This window comes from Pseudophryne corroboree, unplaced genomic scaffold, assembly GCF_028390025.1.
Source record: "Pseudophryne corroboree isolate aPseCor3 unplaced genomic scaffold, aPseCor3.hap2 scaffold_840, whole genome shotgun sequence".
Taxonomy (NCBI): Eukaryota; Metazoa; Chordata; class Amphibia; order Anura; family Myobatrachidae; genus Pseudophryne; species Pseudophryne corroboree.
This window is the reverse complement of record NW_026970419.1, coordinates 60,945-87,921: the sequence shown is the minus strand read 5'-3', so window position 1 is coordinate 87,921 and position 26,977 is coordinate 60,945. Positions and strand designations below refer to the sequence as shown.

At 46.2% G+C, this 26,977-nt stretch overlaps 1 protein-coding gene across 1 annotated transcript; it reads left to right on the top strand.

Moving 5' to 3' along the window:
• Positions 1-25,592, top strand: LOC135042849 (oocyte zinc finger protein XlCOF22-like). The gene is made up of 7 exons (XM_063955060.1): positions 1-400; positions 1,944-2,093; positions 2,898-3,089; positions 4,145-4,223; positions 4,342-4,439; positions 4,595-5,147; positions 24,228-25,592. The coding sequence occupies exons 2-7, from the start codon at positions 2,016-2,018 to the stop codon at positions 25,466-25,468; spliced, it is 2,241 nt and encodes a 746-aa protein (XP_063811130.1). The 5' UTR covers positions 1-400; positions 1,944-2,015; the 3' UTR covers positions 25,469-25,592.
• Positions 25,593-26,977: the final 1,385 nt, after the last annotated feature.

The window sequence follows — 26,977 nt, the reverse complement described above, 5'->3', positions numbered from 1 at the left end:
CTGGTCCACTACTAGAGATTAATGTGACCAAAATCCACCCTACTTCCGGAATCTGCGTTCCATCACCTAACAGCCTCTGCGTTCCAGACTACTTCCGGAATCTGCGTTCCATCACCTTACAGTCAACACGTTCCACCCTACTTCCGGTAAATGTCGCCTTACAGCCTGTGCGTTCCAACCTACTTCCGGTTTCTGCGTCCCATCACCTTACAACCTGTGCGTTCCAACATACTTCCGGTATCTACGTTCCATTGCCTCTGCGTTCCACACTACTTCCGGTATCTGCGGTCAAGCGATTCCTACCCACCCTCCCGTCAGTGCGTTTCACCCACAGGAAAAACGTTAATATCCGGTGCTGCAACTTCCGAGCACTGTAGAGAGTCCAGTCTTGCACCAAGAGGTACTGTACTGTACAGGAGGAGCAGCCTGTGGTGTCCTGTTATTATTAATTATTATCCAGGGGGAGCGCCTGTGGTGTCCTGTTATTATTATACTGGAGGAGCAGCCTGTGGTATCCTGTTGTTGTTGTTATTATTATTATTATTATTATACCGGGGGAGCAGTCTGTGGTGTTCAATTATTATTATTATTAAACAGGAGGAGCAGCCTGTGTTATCTTGATATTATTAAACAGGAGGAGCGTCCTATGGTGTCCAGTTATTATTAATATTATTATACAGGAGTAGCAGCATGTGGTGTCCTGTTATTATACAGGAGGAGCAGCTTGTGGTATCCCGTTATTATTATACAGGAGGCGCAGCCTGTGGTGTCCTGTTATTATTATACAGGAGGAGCAGGCCGTGGTGTCCTGTTATTATTATTATTGTACTGGAGGAGCAGCCTGTAGTGTGTTGTTTATTATTATTATTAGTATTATTATGCAGGAGGAGCAGCTCTTTGGGTCCTGTTGTTGTTCTACAGGAGGAGCAGCCTGTGGTGTCCTGTTGTTGTTATACAGGAGGAGCAGCTCGTGGTATCCTGTTGTTGTTCTACAGGAGGAGCAGCCTGTGGTGTGTTGTTGTTGTTATTATTATTATACAGGGGGAGCTGCCTGTGGTGTCCTGTTATTATACAGGAGGAGCAGCTTGTGGTATCCCGTTATTATTATACAGGAGGCGCAGCCTGTGGTGTCCTGTTATTATTATACAGGAGGAGCAGGCTGTGGTGTCCTGTTATTATTATTATTATTGTACTGGAGGAGCAGCCTGTAGTGTGTTGTTTAGTATTATTATTATCCAGGAGGAGCAGCTCGTGGTGTCCTGTTGTTGTTCTACAGGAGGAGCAGCCTGTGGTGTCCTGTTGTTGTTGTTGTTGTTGTTATACAGGAGGAGCAGCTCGTGGTATCCTGTTGTTGTTCTACAGGAGGAGCAGCCTGTGGTGTGTTGTTATTATTATTATACAGGGGGAGCTGCCTGTGGTGTCCTGTTATTGTTGTTATTATTATACAGGGGGAGTAGCCTGTAGTGTCCTGTTATTATACTGGAGGAGCAGCCTGTGGTGTCCTGTTGTTGTTGTTGTTGTTATTATTATTATTATACAGGGGAAGCTGCCTGTGGTGTCCTGTTATTGTTGTTATTATTAATCAGGGGGAGTAGCCTGTGGTGTCCTGTTATTATTATACTGGAGGAGCAGCCTGTGGTGTCATGTTGTTGTTGTTGTTGTTATTATTATTATTATTATTATTGTTGCGATGATATGTGATTTCATCATTTGTGCAGAGTCACATATTACCTGAGACTGATGGCATTCTCTATTGTTTGCCCCTTGTTTCCTCCATTCTGGTGCCCTGTCCCTGTATTATTACCCTCTTCTTTTTTCTTTTACTATTGGTGTAACATTATGCAGCTCAGCGTTATGTGACGGCCTCCAAGGAGCCTTATGGGGATCATTCTTACATATCTATTGCTTGTATTCTCTGTGATTTGTCTTATATTTATTCCTAGACACTACATCTGTGAGGAACCTTTGTCTTTATTATACGTCACACATTCTGTATTCTCACTGATTAACTGAGGATGGATACGGATAGGAGTCAGAAGACTGAGATGATAATAAATATCACCATGGAGATCATCTACCTGCTGACTGGAGAGGTGAGGGGATCTGGGAGCATCACAGTGACGTCACTTATATCTATAGTAATAATACAGGGACATGACTGGGTAGGTGAGGGGATCTGGGAGCATCACAATGATGTCACTTACATCTGTAGTAATAATACAGGGACATGACTGGGTAGGTGAGGGACATGACTGGGGAGGTGAGGAGATCTGGGAGCGTCACCGTAACATCACTTATATCTATAGTAATAATACAGGGACATGACTGGGGATGTGAGGGGATCTGGGAGTGTCACAGTGACATCACTTATATCAATAGTAATAATACAGGGACATGACTGGGTCGGTCAGGGGATCTGGGAGCATCACAGTGATGTTACTTATATCTATAGTAATAATACAGGGACATGACTGGGGAGGTGAGGGGATCTGGGAGCGTCACAGTGACGTTACTTATATCTATAGTAATAACACAGGCACATGACTGTGGAGGTGAGGGGGTCTGAGAGTGTCACAGTGACATCACTTATATCTATAGTAATAATACAGGGACATGACTGGGGAGGTGAGGGGATCTGGGAGCGTCACTGTGATGTCACATATCTATAATAATAATAATACAGGGGCATGACTGAGTAGGTGAGGGGATCTGGGCGTGTTACAGTGACATCACATATCTATAAAAATAATACAGAGGCATGATGGGAAGGTGAGGGGATCTGGGAGCATCACAGTGACATCACTTGTATCTATAGTAATAATACAGGGACGTGACTGGGGAGGTGAGGAGATATGGAAGTTTATACAATGATATTTGATGTGTCCCCCTATACCCAGGGTTACACGGTAGTGAGGACGACATCCGGTAAGTTTGAGATACCCCGCAGCTGTCCCCGTGTGTCAGGAAGACTGAGCAGAACCCAGAGCCCCATCACGGTGCCTCCACCTCACTCACTGATACATGAGAGACACAATAACCAGAAGATCCTAGAACTCACCAACAAGATCATTCAGCTGCTGACTGGAGAGGTGACTGCTGGGAATGGGACATTATACAGTAACACCAGGGGACGTGTCTGGGTGATGACTGGAGAGGTGACTGCTGGGAATGGGACATTATACAGTAACACCAGGGGTTTTTTCTTCGTTCTGGCGATTGTAATGTGATTGATAGGAAGTGGTTGTTTCTGGGCGGAAACAGGCTGTTTTATGGGTGTGTGCGAAAAAACGCTACAGTTTCTGGGAAAAATGCTGGGGTGGCTGGAGAAACGGAGGAGTGTCTGGACGAACGCTGGGTGTGTTTGTGACGTCAAACCGGGAACGACAAGCACTGAACTGATCGCAGATGTCGAGTAAGTCTGGAGCTACTTAGAAACTGCTAAGAAGTGTCTATTCGCAATTTTGAGAATCTTTTGTTCGCAATTTTACTATGCTAAGATTCACTCCCATTAGGCGGCGGCTTAGCGTGTACAAAGCTGCTAAAAGCAGCTAGCGAGCGAACAACTCGGAATGAGGGCCATTATACAGTAACACCGGGGAACGTGTCTGGGTGATGACTGGAGAGGTGACTGCTGGGAATAGGTCATTATACAGTAACACCAAGGGACGTGTCTGGGTGATGACTGGAGAGGTGACTGCCGGGAATGGGGCATTATACAGTAACACCAGGGGACGTGTCTGGGCGATGACCAGAGGGGTGACTGCTGGGAATGGGACATTATACAGTAACACCAGGAGATGTGTCTGGGTGAAGATTGGAGAGGTGACTGCTGGGAATGGGACATTATACAGTAACACCAGGGGATGTGTCTGGGTGATGACTGGAGAGGTGGCTGCTGGGAATGGGACATTATACAGTAACACCAGGGGATGTGTCTGGGTGATGACTGGAGAGGTGACTGCTGGGAATGGGACATTATACAGTAACACCAGGGGATGTGTCTGGGTGATGACTGGAGAGGTGGCTGCTGGGAATGGGGCATTACACAGTAACACCAGGGGACGTGTCTTGGTGATGAATGTATCACTGTGTGTGTCAGGTGTCTATAAGGTGTCAGGATGTCACTGTCTATGTCTCCATGCAGGAGGGGGAGTATATAGAGGAACACAGGGGTCTGTACAAGGACGTGATGATGGAGAATCACCGGCCCCTCACATCACTGGGTAAGGGGAGACTGTCATGTATTGTACAGGGGAGAGTAAGTATGGGGGCCCCTATATACACACATCATCTGATAATCACATATATACACTGTACTCAGTCACTGTTTGTCTCCTACAGATGTGCCCAGTAATAGAGATACCCCAGAGAGATGTTCCCGTCCTCTGTATTCCCAGGATTGGACAGAGGAGAATCACAGGATCCCACAGGAGGATCAGGTAGGTGGGATTTAGGGTCTCGCCAATATACCAAAGTGACTGTCACTATATGATCTGTAGAGGAGCTGTGTGTCTTATACACTGATATTATACTGTTTACTATCAAATAATGAAATTAGCCTTATTTTAAAGTGTTCATTATTGTTGGTATTTAGGGTGAAGATAGGAGCAATGTGACTGATATGAAGGCAGAAGATATAGAGGGAGAAGTAGAGACGTATATGATTGATATGAAGGCAGAAGATATAGAGAGAGAAGAAGAAACGTATGTGACTGATATGAAGGCAGAAGATATAGAGGGAGAAGAAGAGACGTATGTGACTGATATGAAGGCAGAAGATATAGAGGGAGAAGAAGAGACGTATGTGACTGATATGAAGGCAGAAGATATAGAGGGAGAAGAAGAGACGTATGTGACTGATATGAAGGCAGAAGATATAGAGGGAGAAGAAGAGACGTATGTGACTGATATAAAGGCAGAAGATATAGAGGGAGAAGAAGAGACGTATGTGACTGATATGAAGGCAGAAGATACAGAGGTAGAAGAAGAGACGTATGTGGCTGATATGAAGGCAGAAGATATAGAGGGAGAAGAAGAGACGTGTGTGACTGATATGAAGGCAGAAGATACAGAGGGAGAAGAAGAGACGTATGTGAGGGGTGATCTGCAGTGTAAGGAGGAGGAAATCCCTACAGATATCAGCACAGGTGAGCAATAAACACTTTATTTTATTTATTAACAGTTCCTTATATAGCGCATCAAAGTCTATTGCTCTTTACAATTGGAAACAGTGATAAAATAAAACCAAACAAGTGAAAACAGTGAGATAACAAGACTAGGTAATAACAGAAATTCATAGAGGTAGGACGGCCCTGCTTTCAAGCTTACAATCTATAGGGAAGTAGGCATTGATAGACAAGGATAGGTGTTGGCTATTGCATAAAGGTCCACCAGATTGCAAAAGTCCTTGGTGGGCTGTATGATATGGTTACACAGCAATGTTGGCCTGGTGTCGGGAGGATAAGAAAGTGAAGAAAGATAAAACGTGAGGTTATGTGTGGACTCTGCAGTGGGGATGTAATTGGATAGTAAAGTATATGAAGCTATGTGGGCATTTCCAGAATTCGATAAACTCACCTTCAGGGATTGATTAAAGTTTTGGAGACTAGAGGCGAGTCTTATTGTGCGTGGGAGGGCATTCTACTATTTTATTACAGAATAGAGTCCCATATTCTCCTTCCTCAGTCACTACAGCAATATCTCATTCTACACCCTTTAATGTCAGTACAAACTAATTAGAGATATGTATCTGACCATTGGAGGAGTCCAGAGCCATCAGCCCCTATTATACTCCTGCTCTCCCCCTCACATCATGTCACTGTATGTTACCAGCCCAGAGATCTGACCAGTCTCCTCCCCACACTCTCTGGTATATCTCATACATCAGGAGCCATCAGCCCCTATTTCTCTGACGTCCTAGTGGATGCTGGGAACTCCGTAAGGACCATGGGGAATAGCGGCTCCGCAGGAGACAGGGCACAAAAATAAAAGCTTTAGGACTAGCTGGTGTGCACTGGCTCCTCCCCCTATGACCCCCCTCCAAGCCTCAGTTAGATTTTTGTGCTCTGCTGAGAAGGGTGCACACTAGGGGCTCTCCTGAGCTTCTTAGTGAAAGTTTAGTTTTAGGTTTTTTATTTTCAGTGAGACCTGCTGGCAACAGGCTCACTGCATCGAGGGACTAAGAGGAGAAGAAGCGAACTCGCCTGCTTGCAGAGCGGATTGGGCTTCTTAGGCTACTGGACACCATTAGCTCCAGAGGGACCGAACACAGGCCCAGCCTCGGAGTCCGGTCCCAGAGCCGCGCCGCCGGCCCCCTTACAGAGCCAGAAGCAAGAAGAGGTCCGGAAAAATCGGCGGCAGAAGACATCCTGTCTTCACCAAGGTAGCGCACAGCACTGCAGCTGTGCGCCATTGCTCCTCGGCACACTTCACACTCCGGTCACTGAGGGTGCAGGGCGCTAGGGGGGGGCGCCCTGAGCAGCAATAAAAACACCTTGGCTGGCGAAAATACATCACATATAGCCCCCAGGGCTATATGGATGAATTTTAACCCCTGCCAGATCCCACAGAAAATTGGGAGAAAAGGCCGCCGAGAAGGGGGCGGAGCCTATCTCCTCAGCACACTGGCGCCATTTTCTCTCACAGCTCCGTTGGAGGGAAGCTCCCTGGCTCTCCCCTGCAGTTACTACACTACAGAAAGGGGTTAAAAAAAGAGAGGGGGGGCACTAATTAGGTGCAGTATTAACAATACAGCAGCTATAAGGGGAAAAACACTTATATAAGGTTATCCCTGTGTATATATATATATATATATATAGCGCTCTGGTGTGTGCTGGCATACTCTCCCTCTGTCTCCCCAAAGGGCTAGTGGGGTCCTGTCCTCTATCAGAGCATTCCCTGTGTGTGTGCTGTGTGTCGGTACGTTGTGTCGACATGTATGAGGAGGAAAATGATGTGGAGGCGGAGCAATTGCCTGTAATAGAGATGTCACCCCCTAGGGAGTCGACACCTGAGTGGCTGAGCTTATGGAAGGAATTACGTGACAGTGTCAGCTCTTTACAAAAGATTGATGACATGAGACAGCCGGCGACTTAGCCTGTGCCTGTCCAGGTGTCTCAAAAGCCATCAGGGGCTCTAAAACGCCCGTTACCGCAGATGGCAGATACAGACGCCGACACGGATACTGACTCCAGTGTCGATGATTAAGAGACGAATGTGACTTCTAGTAGGGCCACACGTTACATGATTGAGGCTATGGAAAATGTTTTGCACATTTCTGATAATACCAGTACCACTAAAAAGGGTATTATGTTGGGTGAGAAAAAACTGCCTGTAGTTTTTCCTGCATCTGAGAAATTAAATGAAGTGTGTGATGATGCGTGGGTTTCCCCCGATAAAAACTGTTAATTCCTAAAAAGTTATTAGCATCATACCCCTTCCCGCCAGAGGATAGGGCACGTTGGGAGACACCCTCTAGGGTGGATAAAGCGCTCACACGCTTGTCTAAACAGGTGGCACTACCGTCCTCGGATACGGCCGCCCTTAAGGAACCTGCTGACAGAAAGCAGGAAAATATCCTAAAATGTATATACACTCACACGGGTGTGATACTGCGACCAGCAATCGCCTCAGCCTGGATGTGCAGTGCTGGGGTGGCTTGGTCGGATTCCCTGACCGACAATATTGATACCCTAGATAGGGACAGTATATTACTGACTATAGAGCATTTTTAAAAAAGGCATTTCTATATATGCGGGATGCACAGAGGGATATTTGCCGACTGGCATCAATAGTAAGTGCGCTGTCCATTTCTGCCAGAAGAGGGTTATGGACAAGACAGTGGTCAGGTGATGCTGATTCCAAAAGGCAAATGGAAGTATCGCATTATAAAAGGGAGGAGTTAATTGGGGTAGGTCTAACAGACCTGGTGGCCACGGCAACAGCTGGGAAATCCACTTTTTTTTACCCCAGGTAGACTCTCAACATAAGACAAAAGGCTCCTCATTTCTGCCCCGGGGCAGAGGGAGAGGAAAAAGGCTGCAGCAAACAGCCAGTTCCCAGAAACAGAAGCTCTCTCCTGTTTCTGCCAAGTCCTCAGCATAACGCTTGGGCTTTACAAGCGGACTCGGGCACGGTGGGGGCCCGTCTCTCAAAAAATTTCAGCGTACAGTGGGCTCACTCACAGGGGACCCCTGGATCCTTCAGGTGGTATCTCAGGGGTACAAATTGGAATTCGAGACGTCTCCCCTTCGCCGTTTCCTAAAGTCTGCTTTACCGATGTCTCCCTCCGACAGGGAGGCGGTATTGGAAGCCATTCACAAGCTGTATTCCCAGCAGGTGATAATCAAGGTACCCCTCCTACAACAGGGAAAGGGGTATTATTCCACGCTGTTTGTGGTACCGAAGCTGGACGGCTCGGTGAGACCTATTTTAAATCTGAAATCCTTGAACACTTACATACAAGGGTTCAAATTCAAGATGGAGTCACTCAGAGCGATGACTGCGAACCTGGAAGAAGGGGATTATATGGTGTCTCTGGACATCAAGGAGGCTTATCTCCATGTCCCAAAATTACCCTTCTCTCCAAGGGTACCTCAGGTTTGTGGTACAGAACTGTTACTATCAGTTTCAGACGCTGCCGTTTGGTTTGTCCACGGCATCCCGGGTCTTTACCAAAGTAATGGCCGAAATGATGATACTCCTTCGAAGGAAGGGAGTTTTAGTTATCCCTTACTTGGAAGATCTCCTGATAAGGGCAAGATCCAGGGAACAGTTGGTAGTCGGGGTAGCACTATCTCAAGTAGTGTTGCGGCAGCACGGTTGGATTCTCAATATTCCAAAATCGCAGCTGATCCCGACGACACGTCTTTTATTCCTAGGGATGATCCTGGACACAGTCCAGAAAAAGGTGTTTCTCCCGGAGGAGAAAGCCAGGGAGTTATCCGAACTAGTCAGAAAACTCCTAAAACCAGGCCAAGTGTCAGTGCATCAGTGCACAAGGGTCCTGGGAAAAATGGTGGCTTCCTACGAAGCATTTCCATTCGGCAGATTCCACGCAAGAACTTTCCAGTGGGACCTGCTGGACAAATGGTCCGGATCGCATCTTCAGATGCATCAGCGGATAACCCTGTCACCAAAGACAAGGGTGTCTCTCCTGTGGTGGTTGCAGAGTGCTCATCTTCTAGAGGGCCGCAGATTCGGCATTCAGGACTGGGTCCTGATGACCACGGATGTCAGCCTGCGAGGCTGGGGAGCAGTCACACAGGTAAGAAATTTCCAGGGCTTGTGGTCAAGCCTGGAGACATCACTTCACATAAATATCTTGGAGCTAAGGGCCATTTACAATGCCCTAAGCCAAGCAAGACCTCTGCTTCAAGGCCAGCCGGTGCTGATCCAGTCGGACAACATCACGGCAGTCGCCCCACGTAAACAGACAGGGCGGCACAAGAAGCAGGAGGGCAATGACAGAAGCTGCAAGGATTTTTCGCTGGGCGGAAAATCATGTGATAGCATTGTCAGCAGTGTTCATTCCGGGAGTGGACAACTGGGAAGCAGACTTCCTCAGCAGACACGACCTCCACCCGGGAGAGTGGGGACTTCACCCAGAAGTCTTCCACATGATTGTAAACTGTTGGGAAAAACCAAAGGTGGACATGATGGCGTCCTGCCTTAACAAAAAAATTGGACAGGTATTGCGCCAGGTCAAGGGACCCTCAGGCAATAGCTGTGGACGCTCTGGAAACACCGTGGGTGTACCAGTCAGTGTATGTGTTCCCTCCTCTTCCTCTCATACCAAAAGTACTGAGAATTATAAGACGGAGGGGAGTAAGAACTATACTCGTGGCTCCGGATTGGCCAAGAAGGACTTGGTACCCGGAACTTCAATAGATGCTCACGGAGGACCCGTGGCCTCTACCTCTAAGAAGGGACCTGCTCCAGCAAGGACCCTATCTGTTCCAAGACTTACCGCGGCTGCGTTTGACGGCAGGGCGGTTGAACGCCGGATCCTAAAGGAAAAGGCATTCCGGATGAAGTCATCCCTACCCTGATCAAAGTCAGGAAGGATGTAACCGCAAAGCATTATCACTGCATTTGGCGAAAATATGTTGCGTGGTGCGAGGCCAGTAAGGCCACGATGGAGGAATTTCAACTAGGTCAATTCCTGCATTTCCTGCAAACAGGACTGTCTATGGCCCTAAAATTGGGGTCCATTAAGGTTCAAATTTCGGCCTGTCAATTTTCTTCCAGAAAGAACTAGCTTAAGTTCCTGAAGTTCAGACGTTTGTAAAAGGGGTACTGCATATACAGCCTCCTTTTGTGCCTCCAGTGGCACCTTGGGATCTCAATGTAGTTTGGGGTTCCTAAAGTCACATTGGGTTGAACCACTTGAATCTGTGGAGTTATAATATCTCACATGGAAAGTGGTCATGCTGTTGGCCCTGGCCTCGGCCAGGCGCGTGTCAGAATTGGCGGCTTTATCATGTAAAAGCCCTTATCTGATTTTCCATTCAGACAGGGCTGAATTGAGGACTCGTCCTCATTTTCTCCCTAAGTGGTTTCAGCGTTTCATCTGAACCAACCTATTGTGGTACCTGCGGCTACTAGTGACTTGGAGGACTCCAAAGTGTTGGACGTAGTCAGGGCCCTGAAAATATATGTTTCCAGGACGGCTGGAGTCAGAAAATCTGACTCGCTGTTTATCCTGTATGCACCCAACAAGCTGGGTGCTCCTGCTTCTAAGCAGACTATTGCTCGTTGGATTTGTAATACAATTCAGCTTGCACTTTCTGTGGCAGGCCTGCCACAGCCAAAATCTGTAAAAGCCCATTCCACAAGGAAGGTGGGCTCATCTTGGGCGGCTGCCCGAGGGGTCTCGGCTTTAACAATTTTGCCGAGCAGCTACTTGGTCAGGGACAAACACGTTTGCAAAATTCTACAAATTTGATACCCTGGCTGAGGAGGACCTGGAGTTCTCTCATTCGGTGCTGCAGAGTCATCCGCACTCTCCCGCCCGTTTGGGAGCTTTGGTATAATCCCCATGGTCCTTACGGAGTTCCCAGCATCCACTAGGACGTCAGAGAAAATAAGAATTTACTTACCGATAATTCTATTTCTCGTAGTCCGTAGTGGATGCTGGGCGCCCATCCCAAGTGCGGATTGTCTGCAATACTTGTACATAGTTATTGTTAACTAAATCGGGTTATTGTTGTTGTGAGCCATCTATCCAGAGGCTCCTCTGTTATCATGCTGTTAACTGGGTTCAGATCACAAGTTGTACGGTGTGATTGGTGTGGCTGGTATGAGTCTTACCCGGGATTCATAAATCCTTCCTTATTGTGTACGCTCGTCCGGGCACAGTATCCTAACTGAGGCTTGGAGGGGGGTCATAGGGGGAGGAGCCAGTGCACACCAGGTGGTCCTAAAGCTTTACTTTTGTGCCCAGTCTCCTGCGGAGCCGCTATTCCCCATGGTCCTTACGGAGTTCCCAGCATCCACTACGCACTACGAGAAATAGAATTATTGGTAAGTAAATTCTTATTTATACTCCTGCTCTCCCATTCACATAATGTCACTGTGTGTTACCAGCCCAGAGATCTGACCAGTCTCCTCCCCACACTCTCTGGTGTATCTCATACATCAGGAGCCATCAGCCCCTATTATACTCCTGCTCTCCCCCTCACATCATGTAATTTTGTGTTACCAGTCCAGAGATCTGACCAGTCTCCTACCCACACACTCTGGTGTATCTCATACATCAGGAGCCATCAGCCCCTATTATACTCCTGCTCTCCCCCTCACATCATGTCACTGTATGTTACCAGCCCAGAGATCTGACCAGTCTCCTCACGACACTCTCTGGTGTATCTCATACATCAGGAGCCATCAGCCCCTATTATACTCCTGCTCTCCCCCTCACATCATGTAATTTTGTGTTACCAGTCCAGAGATCTGACCAGTCTCCTACCCACACACTCTGGTGTATCTCATACATCAGGAGCCATCAGCCCCTATTATACTCCTGCTCTCCCCCTCACATCATGTCACTGTATGTTACCAGCCCAGAGATCTGACCAGTCTCCTCACGACACTCTCTGGTGTATCATATACATCAGGGGACATCAGCCCCTATTATACTCCTGCTATCCCCCTCACATCATGTAATTTTGTGTTACCAGTCCAGAGATCTGACCAGTCTCCTACCCATACACTCTGGTGTATCTCATACATCAGGAGCCATCAGCCCCTATTATACTCCTGCTCCCCCTCACGTCATATCACTGTGTATTACCAGCCCAGAGATCTGACTTGTCTCCTCCCCACACTCTCTGGTGTATCTCATACATCAGGGGACATCAGCCCCTATTATACTCCTGCTCTCACCCTCACATCATGTCACTGTGTATTACCAGCCCAGAGATCTGACCAGTCTCTTCACCCATACTCTCTGATGTATCTCATACCCTCTCACCCCCAATAGCGTAATCACTCAGGAGTGTCTGATGCTCCCCTTCCACTCATGACTTAAAATAATAGTCCTAGTAAAGAATAATACATTTTGACATGAATAACTTGATTGCATTTTCATAAACTGAATCTGATAGATATATTGTGTATTGTATATTTGCTTAGTTCTTATAATGTAGAAAGGGGAATGGGTCACCTCAATCTGCTCCCACCTGCTCTGCTCTGCTCCCTTCTGTCCAGTCCCTCCCCCAGCTGTGACTCCTGACTTCATCTCTCCTCTCCGTCCCCTCAAAATACAAGACAAAAGTGTAGGAAACAGATACTTATCACCCACCCAAAAGCTCAGACAGATGACGGAGCAGATGTGTGGTTACGTTCTACAAAGATGGGCGACACAAAGATATTACAGAGACACTGGCAGGTACTTTGTGCAGATGAAGATTTAGACAAAGGTGTGGGAGATACAATCTCCAGCTGGAGAAGATCAAGAAATCACTTTTTCAATGGACAACTAGTATATGGACAATTGACAGTTGTGAGCTATTCGTTCATTATTTCTCCGGCTGGGTCCACAGGTTATCCACAGAATAACAATAGGATATGATGGAGCGACAGCGGATTGGCACCAAAGATCACAAGCTTTCAGTCCTCCCAGGATGCAATGCGCTCGTCCATATATCCCCGCCCACTGGCTCAAGCAAATCAGTTTTTTGTTTGGTGCGGCAGGAGCCGGACCATGGTCACAGGGCTGCTGTGTTCTTGCAGCCCTAAGCTTTATTATTTTATTTTTAATAGTCTAACTATGTTTTTGAGTGATCTTTCCTAACAGCGTCTTAATCGCATATTGGAAAGAGTCGCTCCAACAACGCTTACCCACGGTTCAAGTGCTGTGTCGACAGGCGTCTGTGTTGGATATACTAGCAGGTCCACCAGACGTTACCAGGCTGTGGCCGCAGCACGGGGAGACGGTAAGGCACTGGTTCCACTTAGAAGGGGAATACGGACACCGCCGCACTGGTTTGGGAGGAGACTACCAAACAGTAGCTGATGCACCGCCACCACGGATGCTCCAGAGCTAGGCTTTAGGGATCATAAAGTGCCAGGAATGGTATGAGGCTGGGATCCCTAGGGTTGATGTCAGCATGGGCAGTCAGACGCTCTCCTGGTCGCCCCTCCCCCAGTTCATGACCATTTTCCGTCGATCTCCCGCCATGAACTGTTGCCTCACTTCCGTCTCAGACGCTACCATGAGGTGTCTCGGTCGCAGCATAGGCCGCTGCGTCTGTGTACACTAAACTCTACCGCGAGGAGACCCAGTCGCAGGACAGGCGTCTGTATGACCGGTGCGCTTGTATGCACAGTGCGTCTATGTCCGCTTAAAGTTCCCGGAGCGACAGTGTACACTAGTAGCGTCTGGATCCATTCGGCGTTTGCTAATATATTGATCGATCTTGGAAGTGAGGTGAGTCTCCCTGTATCCCACTCTACTGAGTACAGGTTATACAGCACTACAATTCTTTCTACTTTTGTCAGTATGAATAGTTAAATTTAAGTGCCTATTGCATATGAGTCTTTACATTACTGTGGTTTTCTTCGCATTGCGTCTGAATACGTTCGGATCTGTTGTGCTCAAATGACTAATATATAACATGTGACTGACTGCTAGTGTGATTGCTGACTTTATATATGTTTGTCAGTGGTTTCTTCTGAACCTCAATGCTGGTGCATGGGATGGGGTCAGATTGATATCACTTTAATAAGGTAAAGTGATTACAGTCACTAACTGTAGTACACTGTGAAAAGCTGATTATTTATCATGTCTAAGAGCGGCAAAAGTGACGAGGTTACACTGACAGTAACTAGTGATAAGCACTGGAAATTTTTCGGGTTTTGGTTTTGGGTTCGGTTCCGCGGCCGTGTTTTGGGTTCGAACGCGTTTTGGCAAAACCTCACCGAATTTTTTTTTTGTCGGATTCGGGTGTGTTTTGGATTCGTTTTTTTTTTCTCCCAAAAAACCCTAAAAAAACAGCTTAAATCATAGAATTTGGGAGTCATTTTGATCCCAAAATAATATTAACCTCAATAACCATGATTTCCACTCATTTTCAGTCTATTCTGAACACCTCACACCTCACAATATTATTTTTAGTCCTAAAATTTGCACCGAGGTCGCTGGATGACTAAGCTCAGCGACCCAAGTGGCCGACACAAACACCTGGCCCATCTAGGAGTGGCACTGCAGTGTCACGCAGGATGGTCCTTCCAAAAAACACTCCCCAAACAGCACATGACGCAAAGAAAAAAAGAGGCGCAATGAGGTAGCTGTGTGACTAAGATAAGCGACCCTAGTGGCCGACACAAACACCTGGCCCATCTAGGAGTGGCACTGCAGTGTCACGCAGGCTGGCCCTTCAAAAAACTACTCCCCAAACAGCACATGACGCAAAGAAAAAAAGAGGCGCAATGAGGTAGCTGTGTGAGTAAGATAAGCGACCCAAGTGGCCGACACAAACACCTGGCCCATCTAGGAGTGGCACTGCAGTGTCACGCAGGATGGCCCTTCAAAAAACTACTCCCCAAACAGCACATGACGCAAAGAAAAATGAAAGAAAAAAGAGGTGCAAGATGGAATTGTCCTTGGGCCCTCCCACCCACCCTTATGTTGTATAAACAGGACATGCACACTTTAACCAACCCATCATTTCAGTGACAGGGTCTGCCACACGACTGTGACTGAAATGACGGGTTGGTTTGGACCCCCACCAAAAAAGAAGCAATTAATCTCTCCTTGCACAAACTGGCTCTACAGAGGCAAGATGTCCACCTCATCATCATCCTCCGATATATCACCGTGTACATCCCCCTCCTCACAGATTATCAATTCGTCCCCACTGGAATTCACCATCTCAGCTCCCTGTGTACTTTGTGGAGGCAATTGCTGCTGGTGAATGTCTCCACGGAGGAATTGATTATAATTCATTTTAATGAACATCATCTTCTCCACATTTTCTGGATGTAACCTCGTACGCCAATTGCTGACAAGGTGAGCGGCGGCACTAAACACTCTTTCGGAGTACACACTTGTGGGAGGGCAACTTAAGTAGAATAAAGCCAGTTTGTGCAAGGGCCTCCAAATTGCCTCTTTTTCCTGCCAGTATAAGTACGGACTGTCTGACGTGCCTACTTGGATGCGGTCACTCATATAATCCTCCACCATTCTTTCAATGGGGAGAGAATCATATGCAGTGACAGTAGACGACATGTCCGTAATCGTTGTCAGTCCTTCAGTCCGGACCAGATGTCAGCATCAGCAGTCGCTCCAGACTGCCCTGCATCACCGCCAGCGGGTGGGCTCGGAATTCTGAGCCTTTTCCTCGCACCCCCAGTTGCGGGAGAATGTGAAGGAGGAGATGTTGACAGGTCGCGTTCCGCTTGACTTGACAATTTTCTCAGCAGCAGTTCTTTGAACCCCAGCAGACTTGTGTCTGCCGGAAAGAGAGATCCAAGGTAGGTTTTAAATCTAGGATCGAGCACGGTGGCCAAAATGTAGTGCTCTGATTTCAACAGATTGACCACCCGTGAATCCTTGTTAAGCGAATTGAGGGCTCCATCCACAAGTCCCACATGCCTAGCGGAATCGCTCTGTGTTAGCTCCTCCTTCAATGTCTCCAGCTTCTTCTGCAAAAGCCTGATGAGGGGAATGACCTGACTCAGGCTGGCAGTGTCTGAACTGACTTCACGTGTGGCAAGTTCGAAAGGTTGCAGAACCTTGCACAACGTTGAAATCATTCTCCACTGCGCTTGAGACAGGTGCATTCCACCTCCTATATCGTGCTCAGTTGTATAGGCTTGAATGGCCTTTTGCTGCTCCTCCAACCTCTGAAGCATATAGAGGGTTGAATTCCACCTCGTTACCACTTCTTGCTTCAGATGATGGCAGGGCAGATTCAGGCGTTTTTGGTGTTGCTCCAGTCTTCTGTACTTGGTGCCTGTACGCCGAAAGTGTCCCGCAATTCTTCTGGCCACCGACAGCATCTCTTGCACGCCCCTGTCGTTTTTTAAATAATTCTGCACCACCAAATTCAAGGTATGTGCAAAACATGGGACGTGCTGGAATTTGCCCAGATTTAATGCACACACAATATTGCTGGCGTTGTCCGATGCCACAAATCCACAGGAGAGTCCAATTGGGGTAAGCCATTCTGCGATGATCTTCCTCAGTTGCCGTAAGAGGTTTTTAGCTGTGTGCGTATTCTGGAAAGCGGTGATACAAAGCGTAGCCTGCCTAGGAACGAGTTGGCGTTTGCGAGATGCTGCTACTGGTGCCGCCGCTGCTGTTCTTGCGGCGGGAGTCAATACATCTACCCAGTGGGCTGTCACAGTCATATAGTCCTGAGTCTGCCCTGCTCCACTTGTCCACATGTCCGTGGTTAAGTGGACATTGGGTACAACTGCATTTTTTAGGACACTGGTGAGTCTTTTTCTGAGGTCTGTGTACATTTTCGGTATCGCCTGCCTTGAGAAATGGAACCTAGATGGTATTTGGTACCGGGGACACAGTATCTCAAACAAGTCTATAGTTGGCTCTGCAGTAATGATGGATACCGGAACCACGTTTCTCACCGCCCCTGCTGCCAAGGCCTCAGTTATCCGCTTTGCAGCAGGATGACTGCTGTGATATTTCATCTTCCTCGCAAAGGACTGTTGGACAGTCAATTGCTTAGTGGAAGTAGTAAAAGTGGTTTTACGACTTCCCCTCTGGGATGACCATCGACTCCCAGCAGCAACAACAGCAGCGCCAGCAGCAGTAGGCGTTACACGCAAGGATGCATCGGAGGAATCCCAGGCAGGAGAGGATTCCTCAGAATTGCCAGTGACATGGCCTGCAGGACTATTGGCATTCCTGGGGAAGGAGGAAATTGACACTGAGGGAGTTGGTGGGGTGGTTTGCGTGAGCTTGGTTACAAGAGGAAGGGATTTACTGGTCAGTGGACTGCTTCCGCTGTCGCCCAAAGTTTTAGAACTTGTCACTGACTTATGATGAATGCGCTGCAGGTGACGTATAAGGGAGGATGTTCCAAGGTGGTTAACGTCCTTACCCCTACTTATTACAGCTTGACAAAGGCAACACACGGCTTGACAAATGTTGTCCGCATTTCTGTTGAAATACTTCCACACCGAAGAGCTGATTTTTTTGGTATTTTCACCAGGCATGTCAATGGCCACATTCCTCCCACGGACAACAGGGGTCTCCCCGGGTGCCTGACTTAAACAAACCACCTCACCATCAGAATCCTCCTGGTCAATTTCCTCCCCAGCGCCAGCAACACCCATATCCTCCTCATCCTGGTGTACTTCAACACTGACATCTTCAATCTGCTCCTTCCAGCACTTGCAGGGGGCGTGCAAATGGTGGAAGGCGCATGCTCTTCACGTCCAGTGTTGGGAAGGTCAGGCATCGCAACCGACACAATTGGACTCTCCTTGTGGATTTGGGATTTCGAAGAACGCACAGTTCTTTGCTGTGCTTTTGCCAGCTTGAGTCTTTTCATTTTTCTAGCGAGAGGCTGAGTGCTTCCATCCTCATGTGAAGCTGAACCACTAGCCATGAACATAGGCCAGGGCCTCAGCCGTTCCTTGCCACTCCGTGTGGTAAATTGCATATTGGCAAGTTTACGCTTCTCCTCCGACAATTTTATTTTAGATTTTTGAGTCCTTTTTTTACGGATATTTGGTGTTTTGGATTTTACATGCTCTGTACTATGACATTGGGCATCGGCCTTGGCAGACGACGTTGATGGCATTTCATCGTCTCGGCCATAACTAGTGGCAGCAGCTTCAGCACGAGGTGGAAGTGGATCTTGATCTTTCCCTATTTTTGGAACCTCAACATTTTTGTTCTTCATATTTTAATAGGCACAACTAAAAGGCACCTCAGGTAAACAATGGAGATGGATGGATACTAGTATACAATTATGGATGGACGAGCGACTGCCGACACAGAGGTAGCTACAGCCGTGGACTACCGTACTGCGTCTGCTGCTAATATAGACTGGATGATAATGATATAAAATATATATATATCACTACTGCAGCCGGACAGGTATATATTATAATGACGGACCTGCTGGACACTGTCAGCACTGCAGACTCCTAAAGTAAGCTACTAGTATCAAGAAGATAGAAAAAAAAAAAAACACAGGTAGGTGGTATACAATTATGGATGGACGAGCGACTGCCGACACAGAGGTAGCTACAGCCGTGGACTACCGTACTGCGTCTGCTGCTAATATAGACTGGATGATAATGATACAAAAAATATATCTATATATCACTACTGCAGCCGGACAGGTATATATTATAATGACGGACCTGCTGGACACTGTCAGCACTGCAGACTCCTAAAGTAAGCTACTAGTATCAAGAAGATAGAAAAAAAAAACACAGGTAGGTGGTATACAATTATGGATGGACGAGCGACTGCCGACACAGAGGTAGCTACAGCCGTGGACTACCGTACTGCGTCTGCTGCTAATATAGACGGGATGATAATGATATAAAAAATATATATATATCGCTACTGCAGCCGGACAGGTATATATTATAATGACGGACCTGCTGGACACTGTCAGCACTGCAGACTCCTAAAGTAAGCGACTAGTATCAAGAAGATAGAAAAAAAAAACACCACAGGTAGGTGGTATACAATTATGGATGGACGAGCGACTGCCGACACAGAGGTAGCTACAGCCGTGGACTACCGTACTGCATCTGCTGCTAATATAGACGGGATGATAATGATATAAAAAATATATATATATCGCTACTGCAGCCGGACAGGTATATATTATAATGACGGACCTGCTGGACACTGTCAGCACTGCAGACTCCTAAAGTAAGCGACTAGTATCAAGAAGATAGAAAAAAAAAACACCACAGGTAGGTGGTATACAATTATGGATGGACGAGCGACTGCCGACACTGAGGTAGCTACAGCCGTGGACTACCGTACTGCGTCTGCTGCTAATATAGACTGGATGATAATGATATAAAAAATATATATATATATATCACTACTGCATCCGGACAGGTATATATTATATAATTAATGACGGACCTGCTGGACACTGTCAGCAGAATGCGTTTATAGAATAAAAACACCACACGACGAGTGTTTAACTTTTTCAGGCAGACAATCACAATATACTGGTGGTCAGAAAGTGGTCACTGGTCAGTCACACTGGCAGTGGCACTCTGGCAGCAAAAGTGTGCACTGTTAAATAATATGTACTCCTGCTACTGCTCCCCAGTCTCCCCCACAATTAAGCTGTGTGAGCACTGAGCACTCAGCACAGTCAGATATACATAGATGATGCAGCACACTGAGGCTGTGCACAGATATGGTATACTGTTACTGTGTCACTGTGTATCGTTTTTTTTCAGGCAGAGAACGGATTATATTAAATAATAATATAATAAAACTGCACTGGTGGTCACTGGTCAGTCACTAGTAAACTCTGCACTCTCTGAGTACTCCTAAGCTCCAGTAAATCAAGTGTCTCACTCTCACTCTCTCTCTTCTAATCTAAATGGAGAGGACGCCAGCCACGTCCTCTCCCTATGAATCTCAATGCACGTGTGAAAATGGCGGCGACGCGCGGCTCCTTATATAGAATCCGAGTCTCGCGATAGAATCTGAGCCTCGCGAGAATCCGGAATCCGACAGCGGGATGATGACGTTCGGGCGCGCTCGGGTTAACCGAGCAAGGCGGGAGGATCCGAGCCTGCTCGGACCCGTGGGGAAAAAGCTGAAGTTCGGGCGTGTTCGGATTCCGAGGAACCGAACCCGCTCATCACTAACAGTAACACCAACACTTATAACATGTTTGTCCTGCAAAACGGGATTATCCTCTCAGGATCTGGCACATGATGTGCAAATTGTTTTGATTTTCAGCAGATTGCAAGGCAGATCCCTGTTCAACTGCAGGTAGATCCACCTTGGGCGATGTTTTCTCAGACCGTGTCCAGTATAGTTGAACTGGTAATACCTACAGCTTCAATACCAACAGTAGGATACACTATTAACCCATACATGCAGCTCCCTTATTACGGTATATCCACTACAGCTCAGGATACACAGCAAGCTGATAAACTGGGTGTAAATAAATGATCAAATTCACAGGTTACACAGGATGATACATCAGATGATGATAGCTCTATGTACTCTGCTTCATCATATCAAGAACAGGTGGAAGGTATCAGCTCAGTGGATATAGCTGAATTAATTGGAGCAATGAAGGCTATTCTGTCCTTAGAGGATTCAGCAGAGCCAGTGTTAAATACTAAGGCACCTATGTTTAAACGTCCCAAAACAGTTAGGGTCGAGTTTCCAGGATCAGATCAGCTGACGGAAATCATGGAAGAAGCTTGGGCTGCACCCAATAACAAATATAGAATTCCCAGAAAATGGGATTCCAATTACCCTTTTCCAACTGGGAACTGTTTAAAAAGGGAAGTGCCTCCTAAGGTAGATACGCATGTCATTTGATTAGTGCGAAAATGTATATTGCCTTTGCAGTCAACGTCATTGAATGATGTCACAGAAAGGAGAGTGGATGGGTTTTTTAAAACCATATTTTCACTGTCGGGGGTAGTCATAAGGCCATCTATGGCTTCAGCTTGGATGGCAAAAGCAGTAGCTGAATGGGCTGAGGTACTGGAAGATGGGCTTTCAGCACCTACCCATATAGCTCACATGAAACAGGCTGCAGTATTCTTAGAAGAAGCGGCAATAGATTATGGGTACTATTGCTTCTAAAGTATCAGCCTTAACAGTAGCTGCTCGCAGAGCAATCTGGCTGCGCACGTGGAAAGCTGATTCAGAATCGAAAAAGGTTCTGGAATCTTTGCCTTTTGTGGGGAATATTCTGTTTGGTAAGGAATTGACAGATATTCTGGAATCAGAGGCAGAATCCAAGAAGGTCAGGTTTCCTGCCACATATAACCCAGACCTAAGTGTCCGGTTTTTCTGCCATTTTGCAAGGAAAAGCAAAAGGAAAAAGTGATCGTAAGCAGCCCCAATACAATAAGTTTAGAAACATAGAATTTGTCGGCAGATAAGAACCACTTGGCCCATCTAGTCTGCCCCTTATTTTTTATTTTATTTTTTATATTATTTTTTATCACTAACCTTATTTGATCCTTATTTCTTTGTAAGGATATCCTTATGTCTATTCCATGCATGTTTAAATTGCTCTACTGTCTTAGCCTCTACCACCTCTGATGGGAGGCTATTCCACTTGTCCACTACCCTTTCTGTGAAATAATTTTTCCGCAAATTTCCCCTGAACCTCCCCCCCTCCAGTCTCAGTGCATGTCCTCGTGTCCTATTGCTTCTCTTCATTTGGAGAATGTTTCCCTCCTGGACTTTGTTAAAACCCTTCATATATTTGAAAGTTTCTATCATGTCCCCCCTTTCCCTTCTCTGCTCCAAACTATACATATTGAGATTTCTTAGTCTTTCTGGGTATGTTTTGTGGTGTAGGCCATGTACCATTTTAGTTGCCCTCCTTTGTACAGTTTCTAATGTATTAATATCCTTTTGAAGATATGGCCTCCAAAACTGAATACAGTATTCTAGATGAGGCCGTACCAATGACCTATACAGTGGCATTATTACTTCTTTCTTTCTGCTGCTGATTCCTCTCCCAATGCAGCCAAGCATCTGACTAGCCTTCCTCATTGCCTTGTTACATTGCTTACCTGCTTTTAAGTCGTCTGAAATAGTGACTCCTAGATCCCTTTCCTCCTCAGTAGTTTCCAGTATAGTGCCATTAATACTGTATTTAGCTTTAGGATTTTTGAGACCCAAGTGCATGATTTTGCATTTTTTGGCATTAAACTGTAATAAATGCTTTCCTGCCTAAATGCTTTGGAATACAACTGATTTGCCTGAGACAGTGGGCGGGGATATATGGACGAGTCCATTGCATCCTGGGAGGACTGAAAGCTTATGATCGTTTGGTGCCAATCCGCTGTAGCTCCATCATATCCCATTGTTATCCTGTGGAACCTGTGGACATAGGAGAAATACCGTTATCAACGATAAGTTCTTACCATAACGTATATTTCTTCATCAATTTAGCAGGCAAAGGGTCTAGAGGTGATTCCAAGTGTTGAATTTGCATTTTTAACCTGTTGCTGTGAACCCACAACATGCAGTCAAATGAGCTCTCATACAAGCTGCAGAAACAAAATCAGACAGATCGCAGGGACCTTCAGTGGCCAAATCAACAAATTTATATTGACCTATCCGTATAGTATCCCATCTTCCACCTATTGTATCACACCATTCTCCCCAAAATCTCCCTTTTTTTCAAACACACCAAACACATTTTCACTCAGTAAATTGGGATGTATTCCTCCCTTTCTAGAAATAATCCAGCAATCTTATATCCTGAAACCCCCCAAAAACCCTAAAAAAACTTTGTTGACCTTTTGTGTGTCAACCATGCCCACGTCAACCTAATGACCATGTCGACCTTCCATATATGTTGACCTAGACATGTGTCAGCTTTCGGTCAGTGTCGACCTACTTACTGTTGACCTTCAGTCGTCAAACTAGTGACTGACGACCTAAAGACCGGATACCAGTTTAATTAGTTATTTTTAGATTTATATATTATATTTTAAGGCAGTAGTTCCCAAACTTGGTGCCGTGAGGCACTTCCAGAGGTGCTTCAGGTTGGTGGTCCAGCACTAGGGTGCGATGATTCAACAAAGTTTGGGAACCACTGTTATAAGGCAATTCTTTCCTCTGCCACTGTAAATTGTGCGGCAGTATCAGCAAAGATGGTGTTGATGAGCTTCTGATTCAGTGTGGGGCTGAAGGGATCTGCCCACACAGAAGATAAAGCGTGGACAGACAGTCCAGGTGGGGACTGCTGTTAGAGCCCAGGGTGCCTGGAGGCCAGTGGGGGCTATGAAGCCACATTCTTATCCGCAAGAGGCAGGGAGAACTAGAATACTCTGAAACTGTATTTGAGTAGTTGTGGTTGCCAGGCCAAAGCCTGTGGAGATACCTGCAAGAAGCATGCAAGACTTTGAGACTTTGCACACAGACTAGCTGACCCACGCTCTAGCTGGACACAATTCGGCTGTCTAGTCACTGGCCAACTAGCTGGCATCTGTTGCCCCGCCTACAACAGTGTTTTGTCCTCTTCCCAACCACTACAAACCAATTACAGAAAACAAATCAATGACACACATGTGGCGCACCTGTGGGTTTGTGTGCTGTAATAGAAATCCAGAGGGAATGTGACCCTGACTGCAGCCTGTTCATTTGCCAGAAAAAGGAAGTACCAGCTTCCATTCCCAGTACATGTCACCACACCTTGCATTACATTTCTATCTTCTGCAGTGGAAGTACTATATCTAGGCAGATATCTTTGTGATCCATTGGCGTATAATTTCTAGTGAAGATGGCAGAATATCGCAGTGTAAGAGACTCTGAATGAGGCTTGATAGTAGGTACATTCTGCAGTCACTTAGATGGGAGCAGGCTCTTTCAGGAAGACAATGCATCACCCTACAGGTCTGGAGCCACCATATTATGGCTGGAGGAGCATTCCTCTGAGTCTGACATCAGAAATTGGACCCCTCATTTGCCATATCTGAACCCAGTAGCACTCCACTGGGGAATATTATAAATTGTACCTTATTATGGAGAGACATTCAATTTTCTATACACTTATTCCCAACAGATGAATGTAACAGAAGGAATATCTCGGAAGAAAATCTAATTTCATCTTCAGGTTGTAAAATAGAAGATGATGACATCACACAAGATTCTCCTGGAGAAACCCCTACTGCCCTACTCGTACCTCCTGTACCTCACAATGTGCTTGTGTCATGTGGTCCCTCTAATCAGAGGGAATGTTCTGATAACACTGATATTGGGTCATCTTCTACAGCTCTGACAGTAGATAAAATATTTCCCTGTTCTATAGATGACAGATGTTTTACACAGACCGCACAGCTTATAACCAATCATCCAGCTAAGGGAGGTGAGAAACCATTTCCATGTTCGGAGTGTGGGAAATGTTTTACCGATAAATCAAATCTTGTTACACATCAGAGAAGTCACACAGTTGACAAGCCATTTCCATGTTCTGAGTGTGGGAAATGTTTTACACACAACTCACGTCTTGTAGCACATCAGAGAAGTCACACAGGTGAGAGGCCATTTCCATGTTCTGAGTGTGGGAAATGTTTTACACACAAATCAGCTCTTGTTAAACATCAGAGAAGTCACACTGGTGAGAAGCCATTTCCATGTTCTGAGTGTGGGAAATGTTTTACATACAACTCACGTCTTGTTAAACATCAGAGAAGTCACACAGGTGAGAAACCATTTCCATGTTCTGAGTGTGGGAAATGTTTTACCGATAAATCAAATCTTGTTACACATCAGAGAAGTCACACAGGTGAGAGGCCATTTCCATGTTCTGAGTGTGGGAAATGTTTTACACACAAGTCACATCTTGTTGCACATCAGAGAAGTCACACAGGTGAGAAGCCATTTCCATGTTCTGAGTGTGGGAAATGTTTTACATACAACTCACGTCTTGTTAAACATCAGAGAAGTCACACAGGTGAGAAACCATTTCCATGTTCTGAGTGTGGGAAATGTTTTACCTATAAATCATATCTTGTTACACATCAGAGAAGTCACACAGGTGATAAACCATTTCCATGTTCTGAGTGTGGGAAAAGTTTTACCGATAAATCAAATCTTGTTACACATCAGAGAAGTCACACAGATGACAAGCCATTTCCATGTTCTGAGTGTGGGAAAAGTTTTACACAGAAGTCACATCTTGTTGCACATCAGAGAAGTCACACAGGTGAGAAACCATTTCCATGTTCTGAGTGTGGGAAATGTTTTAGAGATAAATCATCTGTTGTTAGACATCAGAAACTTCACACACATGAGAATGTGTAACATGACAGTAATCGAATCTTGATAAAACTATACTTTATTAACACTATATAAAATTTGTATATATGCAGATGGAAAGTTATTTATCTTACAAATAAATCTAATTTCTCACATATTTTTTGTTAAAGGGCTGAGCTGGAATGATTTGTGTTATTTCTCTAGCATCCGTAAGGGATATTGGGGACAGAATTAGTGCGATGGGGTATAGATGGGTCCAAAGGAGCAAGTGCACTTTAAAATTCTTCACTGGGTGTGCTGGCTCCTCCCCTCTATGCCCCCTCCTACAGCTCAGTTTAGATAAAGTTCCCTCAGGAGAGGATGCACACTCTAAAGCTCCAGAGTTTTTCTTCATTTTATTTCTAAGTTTTATTTATTTCGGTATGCTTTTTGGGCAACAGCATACCTGTGCTGTGGGAGTTATGGGGGAGACGGTCACCGGCCTCTTGAGGTGCAGAGCCACTTTCCCGCTGCAGGGCCGCCGTCCTGAGGGGCTGTTTGTTCAGCGAGGCATGGATCCTTGGCTGTCGCAGCCGCAGCATGCCACAAACCCTTAACACTGCGTGAAGGTGATCATCAGTGGTGAGTACCAACCAGGGGCCCTGCTAGGGGGCTCCCGCGGTCTAATGTATGGCTGAAGCGCGGGTCAGGCGTTCGAGTCCCTCCTGGGGCGGACCCATTATAGTTCCTGCGTGAGACTGGCTAACTAGAGTGAACCAAGCATTTATGTGAGGTTGTACATGTTAAAGGAGACATGGCCAGTATAAATATACAGCAGTAGCTCCGGCGCCATGTTGGGGGGCGGAGCTACATGAGAGCAGGCTCAGCGGCATTTTGGCGTCTTCCTCTGCATGAGCAGCAGCTGCAGCAGCCTACACAGCTCCTCCAGAACTGCCCCTGTATACACTGGTACCAGGTATAGAGAGGGGGGAGGGGGAGACGCTATCATTGTGCACAATAATCCCCTGAGGTTACACATATATATCAAACGCTGACAACCTCACTGGGGCCGGTCAGTGTTGGGTGCGCTGGAGTCTCTCTTCTCTGTCTCCTCTCACATTCAATAGGGCAGGCTTGTCATATATAATAGGCTGTATTGTGTGTGTATATTATACCTGTTTTTCTAATCACTATGGTAAAATAGAAGTCTTGTAATGCCAGGTTCTCTCCTAGTACATACAGCTCATTATCATGTGAGCAGTGTAGTCAGTCATCTCATGCTGATACTAATGTGGGGGAGAATGCAGAGCCCCCCTGGTTGGGGTCTATAAAAACTATGATGTCTGATATGTCATCTCAGCTCACTGCAACTGCAAACAAGACACAAGAATTGCAACAAGCAGTTACTGCTAAGCGTCCCTCCTGCCTGCTTCACAGAAACCTGCTCTACCAGCACTCCTATCAGATGATACTGATGATATACATGATGATGGGGACCCCATAAGTGGGGATCCCACCCCGATTCAGGGTATTGAACCCCTCGTATTGGATATTGGGGAGGTGTCCAAGCTCCCC